Here is a 21,189-nt window from a genome sequence, read left to right on the forward strand (position 1 = left end):
TACTGCATGAAAATGCAAGAGAAAACTACAGAAGAATTTCTTCAAACAGAAAAACAAAAGCCTGTTTCATAACTAGTAAGAGAAACCTGTCTTGCACTGGTTAGCAAAGGACAAATTCTTTGTTCAGTGTAATAGCGCATCAGGGAGATACAGAGATATGTGTGCCTACGTGCTTTATCAGTAACCTATGACAGCACTCACTACGAAACACAGGAGATATTCCAGAGGACCCCAAAATTCCAGGACAACTTTCTTTCCAGTTGGTGAATTACCGTCTGCAGCTTGAAGAGTATTTTCAAGTTACCTTTTCTTTTAAATTAACATAATCTTTAATGAAAATGTGCGTTCACATTTCAATCAGAACCAAGTCCATTTGAGCTCCACCTGTCTCCTAAACAGTCTCTTTGTTTCAAGAGGAAATGTATGTCCGTCTATCACTGAGATACAGGAAGACACTCAAGTCTCCAGAGCTAGATAATCAGCATTTCTGGCGGAGGAAGCATGGATGAAAAGCAGTCTGGAAAGTAGGCCACTCCCAATTCATTAAAAGCCCTGAGGAGTAGGACTAGGGATATAAACTTTTGTGAAGCCTTAAGCATGATGGTAGAAGAGTTCTCACAACACAGGTTTGATACATGGCAGTTTTTGTAGTTTCTGATACGTAACATTGGCTAACATCAACTCTTCTGTGGGAGCCATGCTCTACGTCTAGCAGAACAGCAGTCATCCACATCAAGTCACCAAGGAAAAAGAATTATCTATCATAATATGGTCCCATCAGGAAGAAGATTTCTAGCCAGTTGGAGAAGTATATAAGCATTTCTTACTGTAAATGTTACTTATTTGCACACTTGGAACTGGGGTGAAGTTTGGAAAGGCTTTTGATGTTCCTTAGTGCCTTAAGCATCTCTGGTAGGAGGTGGTGTTCTTGACCATGGATTTAATGAGATTTACTTGGGAAAGACTGCCAATATTTTCTATGAAGAAAATTTCTGCTGGTAGACCAGAAAAACAGAAACATCACCGAAAAGTCTTTTAGTTTGCTAATGATTTGCTCCACTTACCAGGGATGTAAATTGCACTAACGTCGGAAAATGATACATTGGACAAAGTCCAAGTTCAGTCAGGAGAAAAAAACCAAACAATTTGATGCACTGTGATAGCTTCTCCAAAAATATAACACAGAGGTGACAGGATGAGGAAAAAGACTAATCTTTCTTAGTAGTTGTTGTTAAAATGGCCAGGCATTTGAAAGCAAGTCTCCACGATAGCAATGATGGCTAACTTTTAAAAAGTTTTGAAGGTGATGAAGGTGATGGCTAATTTAAAAAATTTTAATTTGCAATTTATAAATGAACCCTTTAATTTCAAGTACTAGTGCTACTTCTCAGTGTTGTCCTAGTATGAGCCTTTCATAGATTAAGTATGTTTACCTTGAAAAAAAAGGATATGGAAACAAGTAACATCAGGGGCTTAAAAAATAGTAAAGATACACCATTCTGATTTTCGCTGCTATTGAAAAAAAAGGGTAAGAAAGGAGAAAAATAAAAAATAAGTGGTAATAGTATGTAGAAACACTTCCATTCAGCTTCCTAATGAACAATGAGCCTGTTACTATTTTCTTCACATTTCCAGCCATTTAACAAATGGTGAGCCACACAAGACTATTGAAATAGACTAATCTTAGTTTTGGAGTTCAACAGTTTTAACACTACTCTTCTACACAGATTGTCATGTTTTTGTACTTCACTCTGCCCATCTCTCTCAGAAAAAACAATCAGCCTGTGTCTTCTAGCAACCCTGCTGTAATGACTTGGCTGGTCTTTGCTGACACTGACATCTCAATGCAGGCTCTGCGTGTTGACTGACTGTGAAATTGGGTTGTCATACTATACCTGTTGGCCAAGAGCTGTGACCTAGTTCCAGAAGGAGAGGTTAGGTAAATTGCCAAGTCTCCACGTCGAGGGTGAGTAATAGTGATACGCACAACAACGTGTTCCAAGTAGATCACATGGTGGTTAGGATTATCTGAACAGCCAGTGGCTTTGTAAATTGAACGGACAATGCTGTCAGGTCGTATTGTTCTGTAATAGAAGCATAGCAAACAACATCAGCATTTGTTGCTTTTTCTGTAAAATACACAGTATCTTTTTGCTTAGCAGAGAATGACAGTGTTGGACAACTGAGAAGTCAGTAGCCTGTAATCACTTGTTTTAATGTGTACTTCCTAGCTGAAAATACCACCACAGGGTAATTATTTTACTGCAGCTAATGGCTAATGGCAACTGCCTGGGTTTCTGTTAAGCACATACGCAAGGTAAAATAGGAATAAGCCTTTGAGACAGAGCATTACTGCGGATTAGTGGCCAGCTGAGAATTGCTGACATTGTCATGGGATCACAGCTGGTTGCTAAACCCCAGGAAATGCCTGGCATAGCTAGTCCTTGCTTACGTAACAGCATGTATTACATGTTAACTGTACCAAAAGGCATCTGACTCAGCTGATTTAAACTGGCATGACATCCTTGCAGACTATACCAGTTACAGATCAAGCCTGTCAAATTTGGATGTGTGCCTTATGATTGATGTTGTCTTTATATCCTTTGATTGCACATAACAGAATTTTGCTCTTAAGCTTGGTTCTATAGGGACCCTATCTTAGCAAGTGAAAAGCAGTTAAGTCTTGGCCTCTGAACTAGAGACTTTCCTAAGACTATTTGAAAGTGACAATATCATACAGTATGAAAAGCATATTTGCTTGTTACATCCTGGACTGCTAAGTCTCTACTCCTCTTACAAAGGTGACTGAAATACATTCAGCCAAACATTCTTCTTCTGTGGAGCATCATCTATATCAAAATCCATCATTACCCAGACTGGCCTGTTTTACACCCTCACCTTCTGCGATGTTCTTCAAATTTAAATATACCATTTAAATGTAAATGGTATAGCTTTTAAAATGATACATTATACACAATGCAAGGGAGGGGTAAATTATACCCAATTTCTTTCCATAAGTTTATGCCAGCAAGAGTTTTGGTAGCAGATATTACTTGATTTGCCGATCTGTGTTCTCCACACACACATGCTGTGCAGGCACCGTTGTCCACTTTTCTGCTTCTGTCACCATTGCTTCAGCATCCATCAGTCCAAATCCATAAAGGTGGCTCACTGCAAGGTACAAACAGAATGGATACAGTTATAGTATAAGCCCTTGGTGTCCATCACAGACTAATTCCAGAGTGTCACATCCTAACGGGAGTTACTTCTTTTTCCTTCTTCCTTATTTTCACTCAAAAATGTCATTGCCAGGAACAATAATGACTATATTTAATTTGCTCAACAAATCACTGTTTTATTACAGAAGTGGCATGAGGCATACCTACATTGCCCTACCATGAGAACTAAAGAATGCCAGGGAGTAAAATTGTCTCTGACTGCCCTTTGTCCATGTGCCATGTCCATGTATCACAAGGGGCTGAGCATAATGAATGAGAGGAAGTTTACTTCCATTACTCAAATACCAAACACATGAATTGTTTGGAAGGTATTCCATACTCATTCCATATTCATGGAAGGTAACTGAGACAATAAATTTAAGAAGGAATAGGCCATTCTGTAACTGCTATATTCTCTGAACTTCCCTGAGTGTAAGCAGCATGTGCACACTCTCCCGTTCCTGTACACAGTATGGTTGCCATTGGCCAACCAACCAGGTAGATCCATCATCTCCTTAAAGCTGTCTGCATGATGAGGGTGAAAAGTACTGAATCAGCTGTGTGTTTTTGGTTGTTGTTCCAATCTAAACAGAAACTTGCAAAAGGATTTTTATGAATTGGAAGAGCTACTAGCCATAATGCACTATTGTGACAAATTGGTGCTCTTGCTAAAGTTCTGACAGCAGAAGGTGAAAAGAAGAAGCTTCCACAGGGAGGAGTTTACATTGCCAATATGAGTAAATCAGTTTTGCTTGCTACCACAGACAATGCTACCAGGAAACCCACAGAAAAATGTGTTATTTTAACCAAAGCAATGCAAAAAACCACGGTGTAAGTACTTCCAACTGCACTTTGTAGAGGGTTTGTGAAAGTAATCTTTAGACATTGCAAACCAAAATTCAAAGGACTGTATCTGAAAAAAACACAACCTTCTCAAACAAATACAGTCCAAAGCAGAAAAAAATTGGTGCTTAAGGATCTCATCTTCCAAACATGGTGGTATCTAATGCTGTCTCAAACTGCCAGCTGAAAAGGATTCTTCAATGAAAAAATATGGCAAGGTGTAGGGACTGTACAATGGACTGGTTTTCTTCCCATCTCCTTTCCCTTGAGCCCTAAACAAAAGTGCACACAGCATGGAAATGATCCTTTGGAGAAAACTACATGCAGCTCTTCTGCCAAATGAGGGAAACACCATTTCCCAAAATGAAACACAGCTAAAATATATGAAAATAATCGAATTCAGCTCTCCTTCAGCCTTCTGAATTATCTTTTATGAATTCAAAAAATAAATGCATAGGGAAAGAGATGTCTATTTTTACATGTTGGTAGAAGCAGACAGAACGAAGACATGGAAAGCTTAGATGAAAAAGTTTCTTGCACTGTGAAGAAGATTCCCGTGACGGAAATCTCCTTAGTCTTAGATGTCATCTTGCAAATCAGAAGCATTATCAGTGCTTCTGATAATGAGTGCATATTTATCTGTGATGACATTGTTCTTACACTAAAGTTTTAATTAATTATACTTCTGTCTGCTCTGAAGATCAGTGGGAGGAACAAGAGTCTTAACTCACATGGTCTGTAACTGCACACAGTTACCCTTTACAGTATATTTAAAGAGTGGGGGATTAAATTTTCATTAACGGGAATTTTTTTCAATTAACACATGGAAAATGCATTTTAAATTCCTGACAGTTACCAACTTACACTGAATGAGAGCTCAAGATGTCCAGTTCTGAAATGCTGTGTGCTTGATCTACCTACTGAGCTCAGAAAGGTAAAATTCTCCTCACCTCACCTTTTCCTAAACAGAAATAAGGCCAGAAAAGCACATCACATTGCCAGTGACCTCCAGATGGAAACATAAGTAACTTTTCAGCTATTTACCCCTAGATTTTTTTCCCTAGTAAGCACATTAAAAATGCAAGTAGAATCTATAGAGTGAACTTTCTATGTCTCCTACCCTAGCAATTACTTGGAAGACAGAATTCAGAAGAAATTTTAATCCAGGAGAAAAAATTACCACTCAGGGTTATATGGTTGTGTTAATTGTCCATGATTCAGTGTTTAAAATCTATGGCAGAAGAGTAGCAGTACAGTGAGAAGTTCTGCACCTGCTAGGTTTTTTTACCACAGTTGAAACAGAAATACTTTTTTCCTTGAATAGCCTTCCTATTGAAACAACTTCCTGACAGACAGGGGTACTCCTAACTCTTACCACGTGGACATTTGGCTGTCTAAAATACTTGCAATTCAAAGCCCTTGATCCAGTGGGCTGATTAGCAGCTGAAGGTACCAGTAGAGGCCCATAATTTTCAAGGACTAAATTACAATAACTTAGGAAAGAATCAAAGCATTAAACAAAGTAGTTGTGTCTTTGAGAGGAAAACAGATTTTTCTGTCTACTACCTCCGAATTGTGACCCTTCATCTGTGTACATCCTAGTACTCCTGGGAACTATATGCCAAGGTGCCTCTCCCAAAGGTTAAAAATGACCTGATGGTCTCTATGGAACTGTAAATATCTTCTGAGAAACACATGGAACTACCACTGATTTGCATTCCCAAGTGACTGAGTTGACTTTGCTAAACCAGATTAATCAAAAGCACTATCTGAAAGGTAATGATGACCGCAGAGTGAGATAAGCTAACTGCAAGTGCAAAATACCTCCAGACCTTGCACCTACCCACTTACATGCTCTACACTATCACTGCTGTGAATTGGTACAGGACTGAGCTGTTGCTAGGAATCATTAACCAAGTCAGAGGGGGCATTGGGCTGTAAAAAGGAATTTGTCTTTCACAGACAAAATATGAATACAAGGTTGGTACAATGTAAGCTGGTGCCTAAGGCATAGACTGTTGCTTTTATTCAGCTGAAAGATTGAAAAATGTCATGTCCTTGTGACCAAGGTGTCCACTGGTAGACCTGTCTTGAATTCTCTCCACTCAGGCAGCAATGCTTACTGATCATATATATTTCGGCAAAATCACAGGCATACAGAAAACCTTACAGATGCAGGGCACTTTTCAGAGAAAAACTTGCCTTCCACAACATGAAGTAAATAGTGAGTTTTAGCTGATCTCTTTAATCTTCTTATGAAAGAAAACAACATTTTTCAGGGTTAAAGTCCATTTATTTAGCCCTGGTGCAATTCCTTCATTAGTGCACCATGAAAGCAAGACCTTCTGAGCTGGTGCAGAGACTTCCCCACCTTTTCCATAATCTTGTTTTTGTCTGAAATTGCTGCTGAAATTTCAGTAACTTTCTCATTTACATACAAAGACTATGCAAAGCTACCCCCAAATCAAAAGTCAGAATGTATTATCCCATTTGACTTGACGATGAGAAATATATGAATAGCTGGTGTTAATAAATCATAACAGAGGATCAGTAGACTTCAGAAAAACTGGGCCCAGACAGTGAAAACACAGCATTTACAGTGTAGCTGAACTTGATTTGTTAGGCTGCAGTTTCATTGCTTGTCATTGAGATGTCTCATCAGTAACTTAGATGCGAAGCCTTCCTTGCTACTTTACTCAGCTGACAAAAGCCGTGCATAACATTTTCTCCCTACTATATTTCTGGACTTTTGTATTTAATATTTTATGTACTGTGAAAGCAGCATTTGAAATATAAATATTTTGTACACACATATCAAATGTTAAATCAGAAGCAGAGAAATGGTAACAACTGCAGTGTGACAAATGAGGAATGTGCAGCTTCCTCAACGAGATCAATCTGTTTCATATGTGAACTATTACGACCTGTTAATTTATGCTACTATAGGATCTTGATCCAAAATGAGATTGAAAGAACAGGAGCTTAAAATGCTCATTAATACTACGGTTTTCTTAAATGTTGCTCAGCAGGTGAGAATATGTGAGCCTCTTGAGTTGCTCTCATCCCATAAATACTTTCAACTTACCTACACCAATCTTTGACATTTTAATTGTAAATAGAATGAACTAATTCTATAGTGCTTTAACAATTCCACATTGATTTTCTGTCATTTGCTTAGTATATTAGAATGTTTCAACAAGGAAAAACAAGAACTAAGGGACAAAAAGGGGAGAAATGTTAGGATGACATGGCTTAATCTATTTTGTTTTGTCATGTCCTGTCTAAGGAAACACTGACCTTGAATAATTCATCTTGTTTTAGCCATATTCCTGAAACACATAATTGCTTTACAAGCCAGTTAACATAAGCGTGCAAGAACATGCTTTTCCATTCTTGCTTTTAAAACCAACTCCTCATGGTTTTCAAATTTAACACATTATTTGCATTTTTGTATTTTTTCACAGAACAATCCCTCAATTTTTGTACTTAAAACCAAGTGAAACAGCAAACTAAGTCTTTCCCCCTCAAAGAATTCCCTGAAATCAATCAATTATTAAAGACTTGGTATGGATACAGGAAGACTGAGTTCTTACACTTATCACCACACTAGAGAAAGCTGTGAAAAACAGAAAGTTGTCCAACAGATTTTTCTTAGAAGTGGCAGCTACAAAAATGCACAATGAGAATTTGAAGGGCCTCTGCATTACAGAATTGCACAAACACAGAATGATTTGGGTTGGAAGGGACCTTTAAAGATCATCTTGTCTGATCTCCCAGCTATGAGCAGGGACACTTCCCACTCCACCAGGGTGCTGAAAGACCTGTCCAACCCAGTCTTCAGGCACTTCCAGGGATGAGGCATCCACAGCTTCTCTGGGCCACCTGTTCCAATGCCTCACCACCCAAATCATAGAATCACAGAACCATAGAATGTAAAGGGGTTGGAAAGGACCTTAAAGATCAACTAGCACTAACCCCCCTGCCATGGATCAGGAATGTCTCCCATTGGAAGAGGTTGCTCAGGATTTATCCAACCTGGTTTTCAACACTGCCAGGGTTGGACATCCACAACCTCCCTGGGTAACCTGTTTGTTAAGATCCAATTATTAACGTTCTTAGAAATACCTTTGCCTGAATTAAGGTGCAAATGACACTACATGCCAGCCAATATTATGGGTTTTATTTGATAGTAAATATGAGAGAGACAGGGAAGAAAAGAGAGAAAAGGAAGTAGGAAAAGAGGTGGGGATGGTTTCCCCTAAAAGCATAGAATGCCATGGGTTAATACACACTCAGGCTAGGTGGCAATGTCCAGGCATGTCCCCCTGGGGGAGGGAACAGCCCTGCAGCACACTCTGCTTGCATCACATGCACTCCTGTGGTGCAAGGCCTAGCATTTGGCGGGTCATTGATGGATTGTGACTCCCTCTCAGCTGCCTCTCACATGGAAGTCCCATGGATGTGGCCTGTGGGGTTGAGGGTTCCACAGCTGGGCCAGTTTGTGTAACGGAGGATGAATGGGTGTTTATTGCCTCTGAGCAGAGGTTACACCATGCACCCCAAACCTCCTTCTCCCCCCTCAACTGGGAGGGAAGTCTGTTCAGCAGTTTGACGTTCAGTCCAAAGTCCCAGCCAGGTATCTTCAAGAGAGATTTCTTTGGTCGTAGCTTCTTTATACACTTTTTGTTATAATGAGCAAAACTTTGTATCAATTTTTGAGGCATGAGCTATTTCAGTCTCTGACGCATTTTCCACTGTCTCAGCACACTCACAGTAAAGAATTCCTTTCTATATCTAGTCTAAATTTTCCCTCTTTCAACTTGCTCCCATTATGCATTGTCCTATCACTACAGTTCCTGACAAAGAGTCCCTCTATGTCTTCCTTGTAAGCCCCTTTCAGATACTACAAAGTTGCTATGAGGTCTCCCCAGAACCTTCTCTTCTCCAGGCAGAAAAGCCCCAACTTTCTCAGACCGTCTTCACGGGGAAGATGCTCCAGTCCTCTTTATCAACTTCTTGGCCCTCCTCTGGACTTGCTCCAACAGTTCCATGTCCTTCCTATGTTGGGGACTATACGTAGCACTCCAGGTAGGATCCCTTCAGAACAGAGTGGAGGGGCAGAATCACCTCCTTTGACCTGTTGGCCATGCTCCTTTGGATGCAGCCCAGGACTGGGTTGGCTCGCTGGGCTGCAAGTGCACACTGCTGGCCCATGTTGAGTTTTTCATCAACCACCACCTCCAAATCTGTCTCCACAGGGCTGTTTTCAGTCACTTCTCTGTCCAGCTTGCGGGTGTGTCTTGGATTGCCACAATTCAGGTGTAAGACCCTGCACTTTGTTGAACTCCATGAGGTTCATATAGACCAACCTCTCAATCCTGTCAAGGTCCTTCTGGATGGCATCCCTTCCCTCCAATGTGTTGACTGCACCACACTGCTTGGTGCTGTCAGCAAATTTGATGCGAGTACACTTGATTCCACTGTCCATGCCACCAACAAAGATGCTGAACAGTATCAGCGCCAATACTGACCATTGAGAGACACTACCCATCATTGGTCTCCATTAGGACAAAAATCTGTTGGCTCTTTGTGTGTGGTCATTTAGCTAGTTTTTCACCCACCATGTGGTTCATCCACCAAATCCACATCTCTTCAGTCTGAAGACCAGGATGCCTAGTGGTACAATGTCAAACACTTTACACAAGTCCAGGTAGATGATGTCAGCTCTGTCCCCATCTATCAATCCTGCACGTCCATCATAGAAGGTCACCAAATTTGTCAGGCATTATTTCCCCTCTGTAAAGCCATGCTGGCTTCACAGGCATGATTTCCCCTCTGTAAAACCAAGCACCCTGTGTAAAAATGTCCTTCATTATGTCCAGTCTAAAACTATCCTTGGTCAATTTAAAACAATGCCCTATGTCTTTTCACTATGGACCTTTGTAAAAAGTCTCTATCTTCTAAGCACCCTCTATGTATTGAAAGGCTGCAACCAGGTCTCACTGTAGCTTTCTCTTCTTCAGGCTGAACAACCCCAACCCTCCCCTGCCTTTCTTCACAGCAGAGGTGCTCCAGGCCTTTGAACATTTTTGTAATCAGAAAGGTGCTAAAAAAATACTTTAAAAATGGCTTTCATTGAGCTTCTAGTTATGTCTGTGTCACTTTCTGATTTTTGCATTAGTACAAATAATTTCTTCAGTAATATACTAACCATGGCTTTACCTGATAATAGATTTGACAAAAGAGAAGAGACCTCTGGATTTTACATTTTTCTTTCTGCCAAAAAGCTCCTATTAATTAATAAAATAAAATACAGACTGCCCAGAAACACTAGCAGGATAGTGAGTAAAAACTAAACCTCCAGTAGCCAGTGTACCTTTGGTAGTAGCTTGCAAGCAACTCTGACACGGCACCACCTGCTGTGAGGCTTTGCAGTCACTTAAAAAAACAGCCCTAGAACATTTTAATTTCTCATCTTAAAACACTGAGAAATTAAATCCAAGAGTCCATTTGGCTTCACATCTGGGCAGTTTTTATCTGTTTCAGGATTTTAAATTTCACATGGTTATTGAACAGGCACTGGCTGACAAAAGGCACTAAAAGTGAAATACACATACCACCCAAATGGTTTCCCCGCCTCTCCTGAGTGTTAGCAGCTTCCAGGCAGAGGTGCTCAGTCTTGGGATTCAGTGAGTCCACAGTCAACAGTGAGCATCCATGTGTACCAAGCACAGCCATAACAAGTTCTCCCATGCTCATAGTTCCTGATTTACTTCTCAGAGCTTGTTTAGGAATGAGTTAACCAGGTTAATGCAGTCCTCAGAACACATGGTGTTCACACATACACTGTGCCCTGCAATATGGGGATATTTCACCTAGAGTCAGAGTAAACACCAGTGAGTTTTGAGGAAAACCTCAGCAGAGTAACCAGGAAGACTGCCTTACTTCTTTGCCTCTGAAGGAGCAGAGCTGAGATAGAAACAGAAAACCTAACTACTGCTGACTGGTGATTGCTATGAAAATTCTGCAGCAGGATTCTAAGACTTCTTTGCAGCAGCATTTGGCTGTAAATCATAAAGCCTCTACCAAAGACATTAATTTATATCACTTGAAATAAGACAGCTTATGTGAATGGAAAAAACCTGAGGACAACATGCATTTAGAAGGGAGGGAAAAAAAGTTTGCTGAAATCAAGTTGGCTAACAAGCATCTACAGTAATAGAAGCTATAATTTTTTAACGAGTGGTAGTCTTTTTAAACTGGATTTGGGTGGTGGCTTTTTGGCGTTTTTGGTGTGGTTTTTTTTTTTTTTTTTTTGAAAAGCACAAAGATCCACTGGAAAACAAGGTCATTTGCAACTTTTTTTAAACAAGGAAAGGTATTTTGTGACTGCACTGTGGAACACCCTGTAGAAAAATGCACCCATCTCCTCTGTTAGAAGCAAATTCACCCTAGGAGATACATTTAGGATTCCCTGATAGCTTAGAAGTGGACAAATGTAGTGTCATTCTAACAAATAACAAAAACACCTTCTGGGCAGAGGATCTGTGCTGGGCTTCACCTCAGAACAGATCGTGACAGCTGAGTCAAAGGCACTGAAAGTGGTAATCCTGACAGATTGTTAGCAGGAGACACTGAGATAGCATTTCTATGCTGTCAGATGTGTCAGACACATAGCATCATTCTTGTTCTGTCCCACACAAGGCTCTGTGTGTTCTGAAGTGCTGGAGCTCCAGCAGGACATTTACACTCAAACTCATTCCTGACTGAGCATACAGCTGCAGCAGATTTCAGCAGAAAAAGGATATACAAACATGCAGTAAATCACAAAAAAGTGTTTTGCAAATTTTTAAATAATAATGATGCTGATTTTTAGAACTAGAACTATACCTCATCCCAAACTAGAGAAATTATTAATTAACTAAGCTGACTTCACAGTATCCCTGTAGAGATATATAGTAGATGCTGATCAGCAACCCGATGCAAAAGGAAGTTAAACAGTAAGCCAAGTCTACAGAGATAGCTGGCCAGTAATGTCAGTAATAGACGTTGTGGATGAAGTTCTACACCCCTGACTTAAAAGGAAATCCTCAAAAGCTGATTTTTCTGTAGGGAAAAAAGGACACTGTTATAAATAACTTCAGGTGCCTAACCGAGCTGAGCTGTCCTATGTAGGCCCTTATCTTTCCCTATTATTACAAGAAACTCTACATCCTGACAGGATATATTAAGTCCTTAAAAACTACATTTTAGATGGCGTGATCTGCTTCCTAACTGGGCTGAATCCTAGCTCCATTACAGTGGACACACTCTGATAATAAAACTACCACCAGTTTTGTAACTACTGAAACACATTATAGCAACGCAACTGCAGCGAAAAGCTTTGGTGTTCACAAAGGCAAGTGCTTGCTGCTTTTTTAAGAAGACAGACGTATGCCATCCAGTAGATGCTCACCATGTGATGGATATATACAAGTATGGCTAGATATGCGCTTACAACATTCTCACAAGTGTACTGCACTGAGAATTAGCACATAAAGAGGTTATGCAAATGCACATAATTTTCAAGGACTTTTCTTGTAAAAATTCAGTGTTCATTGTCTGTAATTAAAGCTTTGTGCTCTGGAGATTTGTATCAGTTTATCAGTCATTTTTAAAATTCATTGATCCTGGTTCTTTTTTCTTAATACTGCAAAATAGAAATTTACATTTCACAGGAAGTGGCTGACTCTTATGGTTATGAGTCCATAGGGGAAGACTTTTTGCTTCCTCCCTGCCCCCCAATCCTTTACAGAGTTTTCATAAAGGCCTGAGTTGGTCTTGTTAAAAGGAAATAATGTCAAAGGTTATCACTCTCATGGAGTGCATCCTGTTAGTGCTTTCAGTCCACTTGGCAATGTTTGGAATACTAGGGAGCTGCAGAGCACAGCAATTGTGTGTAGCTTTATATCTAAGACAAACAGACGTGAAGTTATCTCAGTTGCTCAGCTGAGGCACTAATTTAAATTCTTTGCCTGCTCATGGTTTGGTGACAATTCTAAGTGCTATTATAGTAGAACATTAAAGCCTAATAATGCCTTTTGCCTGCTGTTACTCCTGCTTTAGAGCCATTTAATTTGCATTTTAAAACACATGTAAGTTTGACTTACAATGTATGACCTCAGGAAAGCAAACAACTCTAAGACAAAATCATGATGGATGTCCATCCATTTTCCTTTATGTATCCTGACACAGACTTGAAGCTTCTGTTTAAACTCTGTTTTGTATTTGCAGCTTCAGTCCTTGATTTCAGAGACAACAGAAAACAATGTTGCAGACCCAAAAAGTAAACGGGAAGCTTTGATAATGAAGACTTTGAGGCTGGGAAAAGTAATGATGCCTGCCTGGCTTCTCTGAAAGATTCCCTCTCCTACTTTGTACATCCCCATTTCTGGAACTATACAGACAAATTCCTGACCTTATATGTCTTTCAACTGGAAACAACAAAACAACATTGTCTGTAACCTCAGTTTTGTCAGGGAGAAAAAAAAATCAATAACCATGATCTAGGCTGCATAGTTGAAGATATTTGCCAACTCCCTTCCCCAAATCCCAAAGAGATATTTCAGTTCTTATTCAAGGCTAGCAGAGTTCAGTTACCTGGCAATTTGTTTGGGTTTAACATATCACACATTGAAAAATTTCTAATGCAATTATAATATTAATTTAAAGAAAACTTTATTTATAGTCAGGAACTGAACTGCTGCATGCGGGAAGGAAAAAACAGTATCCTAGAAAGGTCACAATGACCATTCAGAAAAAAACCCAGTAATTTCAAATTTGCTGCTACAAACATGCATATTTTTACTCCACTTTTCCTCAGCTATTTTTATTTCCAAATCCCGCCACAGATATTTTTTCTAGCTGAAGCAATGATTTCTGTACGAAGCACTTATAAAAGTTATGATATTGACCTGTGACTCATGCAGTGTGTAAATGTAGATGAGATTCTTGAGAACACAGACCTTTCCAATCATGCATGTTCTATTAATTCTATCAGACACTTCCAGCCACCGTTAGACTACCTAGTAATTTTAGTTCATTTACTTCTCTCCTTTCCTGGTGCTAAACTAAATGCTGCCTGACTTCAAACAACTTGCAGTTAGGAGCTATAATGCAAAAAGTTCAGATTAGTCTAACCAGATCTGCTTACAAAAGACTAATGCCTACCTAAGTGAGGACAACATCTCCCCTGGACTTTGCATCCACCAATCTGTTGAAGACAGTCATGTATACAAAGACTGCCTTTTCCAAGTATATCTTTGCAGTTCCAGAACTCTTGCTGTCAGCTGGCTACTTAGAACCACAGAATCATTTAGGCTGGAAAAAAATCCTTATGATCAAGTCCAACTACTAACCTTACACTGCCAACTCAACTTCTAAACCATGTCTCCAAGTGCCAGATCTATACATCTTTTAAACACTTACTGGGATGGTGATTGCACCACTTGCCTGGGCAGTCCATTCCAATGCTTGACAACCCTTTCACAGAAGAAATTTTCCCTAATACCCAATCTAAACCTCCCCTGTTGCAACTCCCCTTGTCTTTGGCTTGTGAGAAGAGACCAAGTCTCACCTTGCTACAACCTCCTTTCAGGCAGAGAAAGGTAAAGTTCCTTAGCCCCCTTTTCTCCAGGCTAAACAATTCCAGCTCCCTTAACAGCTGCTCATCAGACTCTGTAACTCTGTTGCCCTTTTCTGAAGATGCTCCAGCACTTCAATGTTTTTCTTGTGAGGGCTCCAAAACTTAACACAGGCCTCGACATGCAGCCTCACCACTGCCGAGTACCGGGGAAAAATGACTGCCCTGGTTCTGCTGGCCACACTATTCCTGATCCAAACCAGGATGCCCTGGGCCATCTTGGCCACCTGGGCAACTACTGGCTCATGCTCAGACTCTGCTGATGCTGACCAGCACCCCATGCTCTTTTATGTCTTTTATTTTCCCCTTTACTCTTCCCCCAGCCTAGAGTGCTGCACCAGGTTGTTGTGACCTAAGTGCAAGACCTGGAATGTCACATTGTTGCCTTTCACGAATTGGCCCATTGACCCAGCCTGTCCAGATCCCTTTGCAGAGCCTTCTTTCCCTCCAGCTGATCCATGCTCCCATCCAACTTGGTGCCATCTGCGAACTGAATGAGGGTGCAGTTGATCCCCTTATCCAGGTTATTTATAAAGATATCAAACAGAACTGGCCTCAGCACTCAGCCCTGGAGAATACCAGGAGTTGCTGGTCACCAGCTGGATTGAACTCAATTCACCACCACTCTCTGCCCTTGGCCATCCAGCCGTTTTTTTACCCAGTGAACTGTGCACCCATTTGAGCAATGAGCAGCCAGTTTCTCCAGGAGAATGCTGTGGGAAATAGTGTCAGAGAGTGTTCTGTACATGTAACATGACAGCACTCAAGTCGATGTGGTCCAAGACCTCCCCTGGCACAGAGGTTAGACCGACAGCTCTGTAGTCCCCCAGGTGCTTCTTCTGACCCTTCTTGTAGATGGGCATCACATTTGCCAACTTCCAGTCAAGTGAGACCTCTCTAGTTAATCAGGACTGCTGGTAAATGATTGAAAGTGGTGAGCTCTTTCACAGTTCCCTCAGTACCTTTGTGTGGATCTCAACTGACCACATAGACTTGTATGTGTCTAAGTGGTGCAGCTGGTGACTGACAACTTCCTCTTGGATTATGGGGGTTTCATTCTTTTTCCTGTTCCCATCTTCCAGTTCAGGTACCCAGAAAACAATGGGCCTTATTATTTGAGATTGAGGCAAAAAAAGATATTAACTACCTCATCCTTACCCTCATCCTTTGTATTTCTATTTCCTCCTGCAACCAATAAAGCGTGGAGACTACCCTTAACCCTCCTTTTGTTGTTAATGTGTTTACAGAAACATTTTTTTAAAGCCTTTTACTGCAGGAGCCAAACTGTGTTCTAGTTGGGCTTTGGCCCTTCCGTAACCCCATAAGACCTTTGTACTTCTCTTGAGTATCCTGCTAGTAGTCTCCCTAAGATGACAAACTCTCCTTTTTTTCCTGAGTTCCAACCAAAACTTCCTGTTCAGCCAGGCTGGTCATCCTTTAATATTTCAAGCACAAAAAAAATCACTAGTCTAGCTTGCCCAGAATATGGTCCTCCTCACTCCTACACAGACCAACACAACTTCACGTGTTTGGTGTCTTATTGACAACTAAAGAAAGTCAGGATATTACACCAGCTGAACTCAAAGCTCAGACGGTTTCACTGTGTGTGAAACCATTCTATCCACTGTGTGTATGAGCATCAGGGGTAGACAGGAGCTGATATTGCCTGCAAGTAGCATGTGAAAATATCAGGAAGTATCTGTAAGACTGGCCAGTCTTTTGATGGATGAACAGCTTTGATTATTTGATGTAATAATTTACAAGTGCTTGCTGTTTTCCGAAAGTCTTATGCCAGCTTCTGACAATGTTTTTAAAATATAATTTAATATTTATTTACATTCTAAAGTTATTGAAAACATGCAGTAGGGTGTTTATGAACAGTGTACTTGTCTTCTCTGAAATGCATATATTGTAAAGATATTCTTGCTAATTTCTGAATTCCTGCCTGGCTACTGGTTACCAAAATTTAAATCTATCCAGTCTAGGTGTCCTAAATAGTACCCTAGATAGACTCATCTCTTTCTCACTCACAGACTGCTAATGCTCTACTCACAACTAATATAATCACCAGTTTTATTAAGTACTGTAATTAAGCAATTATATTAAAAGGCTGTAAAGTATTAAATGACTAATTCTTTTCAGTGATCACTCTTCAATGGAAGCAGCAGACACTTTGGATAAGCTAAAGGGATGTGATGTAACTGTTATTACTCCTTGGCAACTGAGGCAACTTGGTTTCTGTAAGAGGAATACCTCGTCTGGGCCTAGTAATGGCCTGAAACTGAAAGAAGAGGGGTAGAGTTTTGATTTCATTTTATCTTCAGTAGCATTTTATTTCACTGTACTGAAGCGTTATTGTCTATGCTTTACAGCCAGGAAGAGTGAAATATGCTCTCTAAAATTTTCCTTGCAAATTAGTAGTACTCCTCCATATAAATGGTCTGTTTCTCCAGAGACAGTATTTGACAGTATGTGGAGCTTCACTTACAGACAATGAACTGTTCATATGATTTGATCATTGTTCTTAGAACTGCAGTGTTTCATTTTGCGTCTTTCAACTCAGAGACAAGTCAGCAATAATGTAGTTTCCTTTTTATGAATGCACTTGCATGCTCTGCTGTTGACTAACAGCTGACACAACAAGGATTTGCATCCAATCTGCCATTGCAGAAACAGATCAACAGTTTTGATATCTTCACAAAAACAGATGCTGCTCTCAAGTATCTTTCCATAAAATCAGCTAATTAACTGCTTTAATTATTAAAAAACTCCTCTATTGGCAAACTATATGTACAACTGACTAAACACAGAATATCGTAACATGAGTATTCAAGTCTTTCTTTTTGAGACTAACAAATAACAAGTTCCTGAGAAAAGATGCATGCTGTCTGACAAGAAAACAATAAACCCCCCCCCCCCAACCAAGTAAAAATTCTTGCTCATTCCTGAGTTAATTCTATTGACATGAATTTAATGAGCAGTGTTTACTTGCCAGAAAATTAAACAAATAACAAGCACCGCTTTAGCAAATCACTAGCTGGCTTAAGTGTTTTTCATTAATTAATCTTTCTTTGTATAAATGTAAGACAGTAAGAAAAGGAGATCTTGAAACCAGTAATGACATCTGTGAGCTCCTTCTGTGTGTTCTGCAATGGCAAAACACTGCCAGGGACTATGGCAAGGGAGAGGGTTGCCATGCAGACCAGCAAAACAGCCCTCTGAAATGGCATGCTGACCCACTTTCAACTACCAGCTCCTGCTGACCCTTTGTTGAGTGAAAGGTTTTTTCAGGTTTTTGCTGTTTTTCACTCTTTCAGTTCTTATTTCTAAAGGGGCAAGCCTGTCTTTATGCTTGTTTTCCTCTTTCTCCACTAGTGTGCACTGAAGAAAGGTAGATTGTTTCTTTTGACCTTCTGCTTCAGATGGTTTAAAAAAACCAAACTTCCCTTCCTGTCTTAAAGGACATGCTGTGGAAGAAACATGGATCTTGTTATCAACAAAATTATGATACAATTCTCTAAGGAACTCTGTCTGATCAGAGTAGTTCATCTATGAAAAACCATACTTTAATTGTTACTCTTGGCAATAGTGAAGGATAATAGGGTAATATTATACTAAATATTGCCACGTGCAATAAAAAAACCTGTTTCAGTCTTGCCAGCAGCGGTGTGCAAATCCTCTTTTGAATTCAGGTTTGGATGTTGTGATTTAATCTAAATCTTTTGCTTCTCCTTCTTCCAAAACCAACAGGAGTTTAAAGAGAGTTGTATTTTTATTGGAACCATGTGCTCAGCGTAAGTTGCCAATATAATTTAGCTAAAACTAGTGCTTTTATTTGGGTTAAGGTTGATTCCTGAGCTGCGCAGAGGTCAAGGCATTTAGCTTGTCCTCCTCTTTTTCAATTTCCCCAGAGAGTCTACATCAGAGTTCTGCTAGTTTCAAGCTGTTTACCAAGCTGAGCTTATCTATGTTTGTGACTTTCCACAAGTGGAGAAGAAACCTTTTTTCATCCTTTTGCCGTACTATATATATGTTGCAATGCATAGAAAAATAGCTCCAAGGATTCAGAATAAGCAGTGGTTCAACAGTGCAAGTCCTGCTGCCAATGCTGCTGCTGGTGGTGGTGTGACCTTAGTGTGACCTGTCTTTTGATAATGACTGACAGCTGCTGTGAAATGACTCACAGGGTGTTTGCCTCTCTTGGGCAGCAAGTGGAAAAACATAAAAATATAGAATTTTGGAAGTAAGCTATGAAAAAAAAAAAGCTCTACTTTATGTTACTTAAAAATTGTTCTTGACCTTCATATAGCTTCAATAAACTGATGATAGAGTCACAATCTTCTGATAAAACTTTTTAAATCCTGGGAGATACTTCACAATAACAAATACTGTAATGCTACTGCAATTAAGGAACTATCAATTTATCACTATTTATGTGTTTTGTGCGTGGGCACGCACTTGTAAATGGGACAAAACCAGGCCCTTGAACATCAGGACCTTCACATGATTAGGGGGTTCAAATCAAATATCCATTTCTAAATATATTCTCTGTAGTTAGAGACTGGTTTGGATCCAAAAATAAAAAAGGTTTTTTTTTTGGTTTGGTTTCTATGCCATTGCAGCAAAAATGTCATAGGTCAGAATTATATATTAAAGATGCTCTGTGGTAGCAGTGCCTTGATCCAGAATAGATAAACCATAGGCTTCAGTTTTAAAGGGAAGCCAGGGTAAAGATTAGATGACTCTTGTATATTACATTTTTCCCTCAGGAGATCCTGGCACAAACAGATCAAATCTCATAAGAAGTATTTCAGTCTTGGGTGGAATTCTTACAAAAAGAGAACCAGAAATAAGCCATTCCAGGGTTTTGTTTAGGATGCAATACAAACTGAAAGCAGTAAGAATGTAGTAATGTGAATCAGAAGACAATCTGTGTTGAAATGAAATACTGTACAGATTCAAGGTCCTGTTTTAACCCACCCTAAAAATATGTATCGTACTTAATAGCACAAGTGTTTACCTCTGGTTGCATTACAAAAATGAAAAAATGTTTTTAAGATGTGGCTTTTATGAAATTTACAAGACTGTACAAAATTTTAGAAATCTACATGAGAGGTCACTGAAAAATGGTTATCTATCCCATTAAAAGTCATGACAGCTCAAAATTCAATTTTATCCTAAATCTGACAGAAATCTTACACATAAATAACATAGGGCTGATCATATAAAAAAGAAATTTGAAACTACTTTTTGTCATTTAAAATCAAAACTGTCAATAATTCTGAGTGAGAACATGGCTCAAATTCAGAATTGCTGCCCCTTCAACTCTACATTATTTAAGCAGAATGCTAGGTATAAAAGGAAAAGTTTAACACCATTAATTTACTTAGTTTTCAGGCAACAGTGCATGACATGGAACAAAAGGGACTAAGAAGATCTGGCCAATGCATTTTGTAGCTGACAGTTTTGGGTTTAGTCGTTCTAAAAGGCTTTCCTTGTGTAAGAGAAGATAGGCTCCTTCAGACTGATACTGAAAGGTCTCCAAACTACGTACAGTACAGGGTCAAACAAAAATATCAGATAATAGGTTACTTGTGATAGCAAAAGAGAAAGAAAGCTCTCACCCTTATAACCAGCTGCATTGGTTTTCCAGTCATTGGCATTCAGATGTCCTGCACGTGAAGTCCTGACAATAATGTGCTGAATGTCTCTCCAGGTCAGAAATGGACTACGAAATAGGGGAAAGACAAAGTCACAGATCAGACATATTTTACTAGGATGTAGGGATACAAGGTCATGTAAGCTGAAATGTACCCAAAGCAAAACAACGTTCATTTATCTTCTCAACTTTCCTTTGTTCCATTGAAAAGCACATATTCCAATTTTACAGCTGACTGTACCAATATATGATAACATTCTATTAAATAAAATTTAAGGTAAGGTGAATGAGCACAATTCACAGAGAGGCAACTTTTATGACCACCCACTACCGTTTCTTAGTGAGTTCAAAGGAGAAGAAATCAAACTTTTGGCTTGCTGAAAAGCTCTACTAAATCTCACTACTGCTAGCTCAAACTGGAAATTCCTCCGTACTTTCAGTTCCTACTGAACCTATATCAGACGCCTCTGTGGTTATTAATTTGTCTACTACCCCTGGTCTTGGAATTCCCTGAAAGCTTGTGGGTATTCTGCAAGAATTCCAAGCAGTTGGATAGTGGGAGAGTTACAAAGCAAGGGCCTGACTGGACAGATGTGTATTCCTTTAAGGGATTCCTAATAACCTGTCCACCTGGAAGGTGCAAGAAGATGCTGCTTGTGTCCTCACTATGACATTAATACACACTTATCTTCTAGGACTAGGGTAGATCTTCAGGGACTGCAGTTTTCCTGTTTCTTCTACATCTATAACAATGAGAACATATTTTCTTAGAAGACGATCTAAAAGTG

The 21,189-nt window shown here is 39.6% G+C and overlaps 1 protein-coding gene across 4 annotated transcripts in view; it reads right to left on the reverse strand.

The window, feature by feature from the left end:
- Positions 1–21,189, reverse strand: part of PCSK5 (proprotein convertase subtilisin/kexin type 5) — a 225,291-nt gene that overhangs the window by 76,657 nt on the left and 127,445 nt on the right. For all 4 annotated transcript variants that reach the window (XM_085042105.1, XM_085042107.1, XM_085042106.1 and 1 more), the window contains exons 10-12: positions 20,367–20,470; positions 3,054–3,171; positions 1,896–2,084 (exon numbers count right to left, since the gene is read on the reverse strand). In XM_085042105.1, the coding sequence (XP_084898231.1) occupies positions 1,896–2,084; positions 3,054–3,171; positions 20,367–20,470 (411 nt within the window). The remainder of the gene's footprint in view (positions 1–1,895; positions 2,085–3,053; positions 3,172–20,366; positions 20,471–21,189) is intronic.

The sequence above is a fragment of the Lichenostomus cassidix genome, chromosome Z (assembly GCF_008360975.1).
Source record: "Lichenostomus cassidix isolate B80296 chromosome Z, HeHo_3.0, whole genome shotgun sequence".
In the NCBI taxonomy this organism is placed as follows: domain Eukaryota; kingdom Metazoa; phylum Chordata; class Aves; order Passeriformes; family Meliphagidae; genus Lichenostomus; species Lichenostomus cassidix.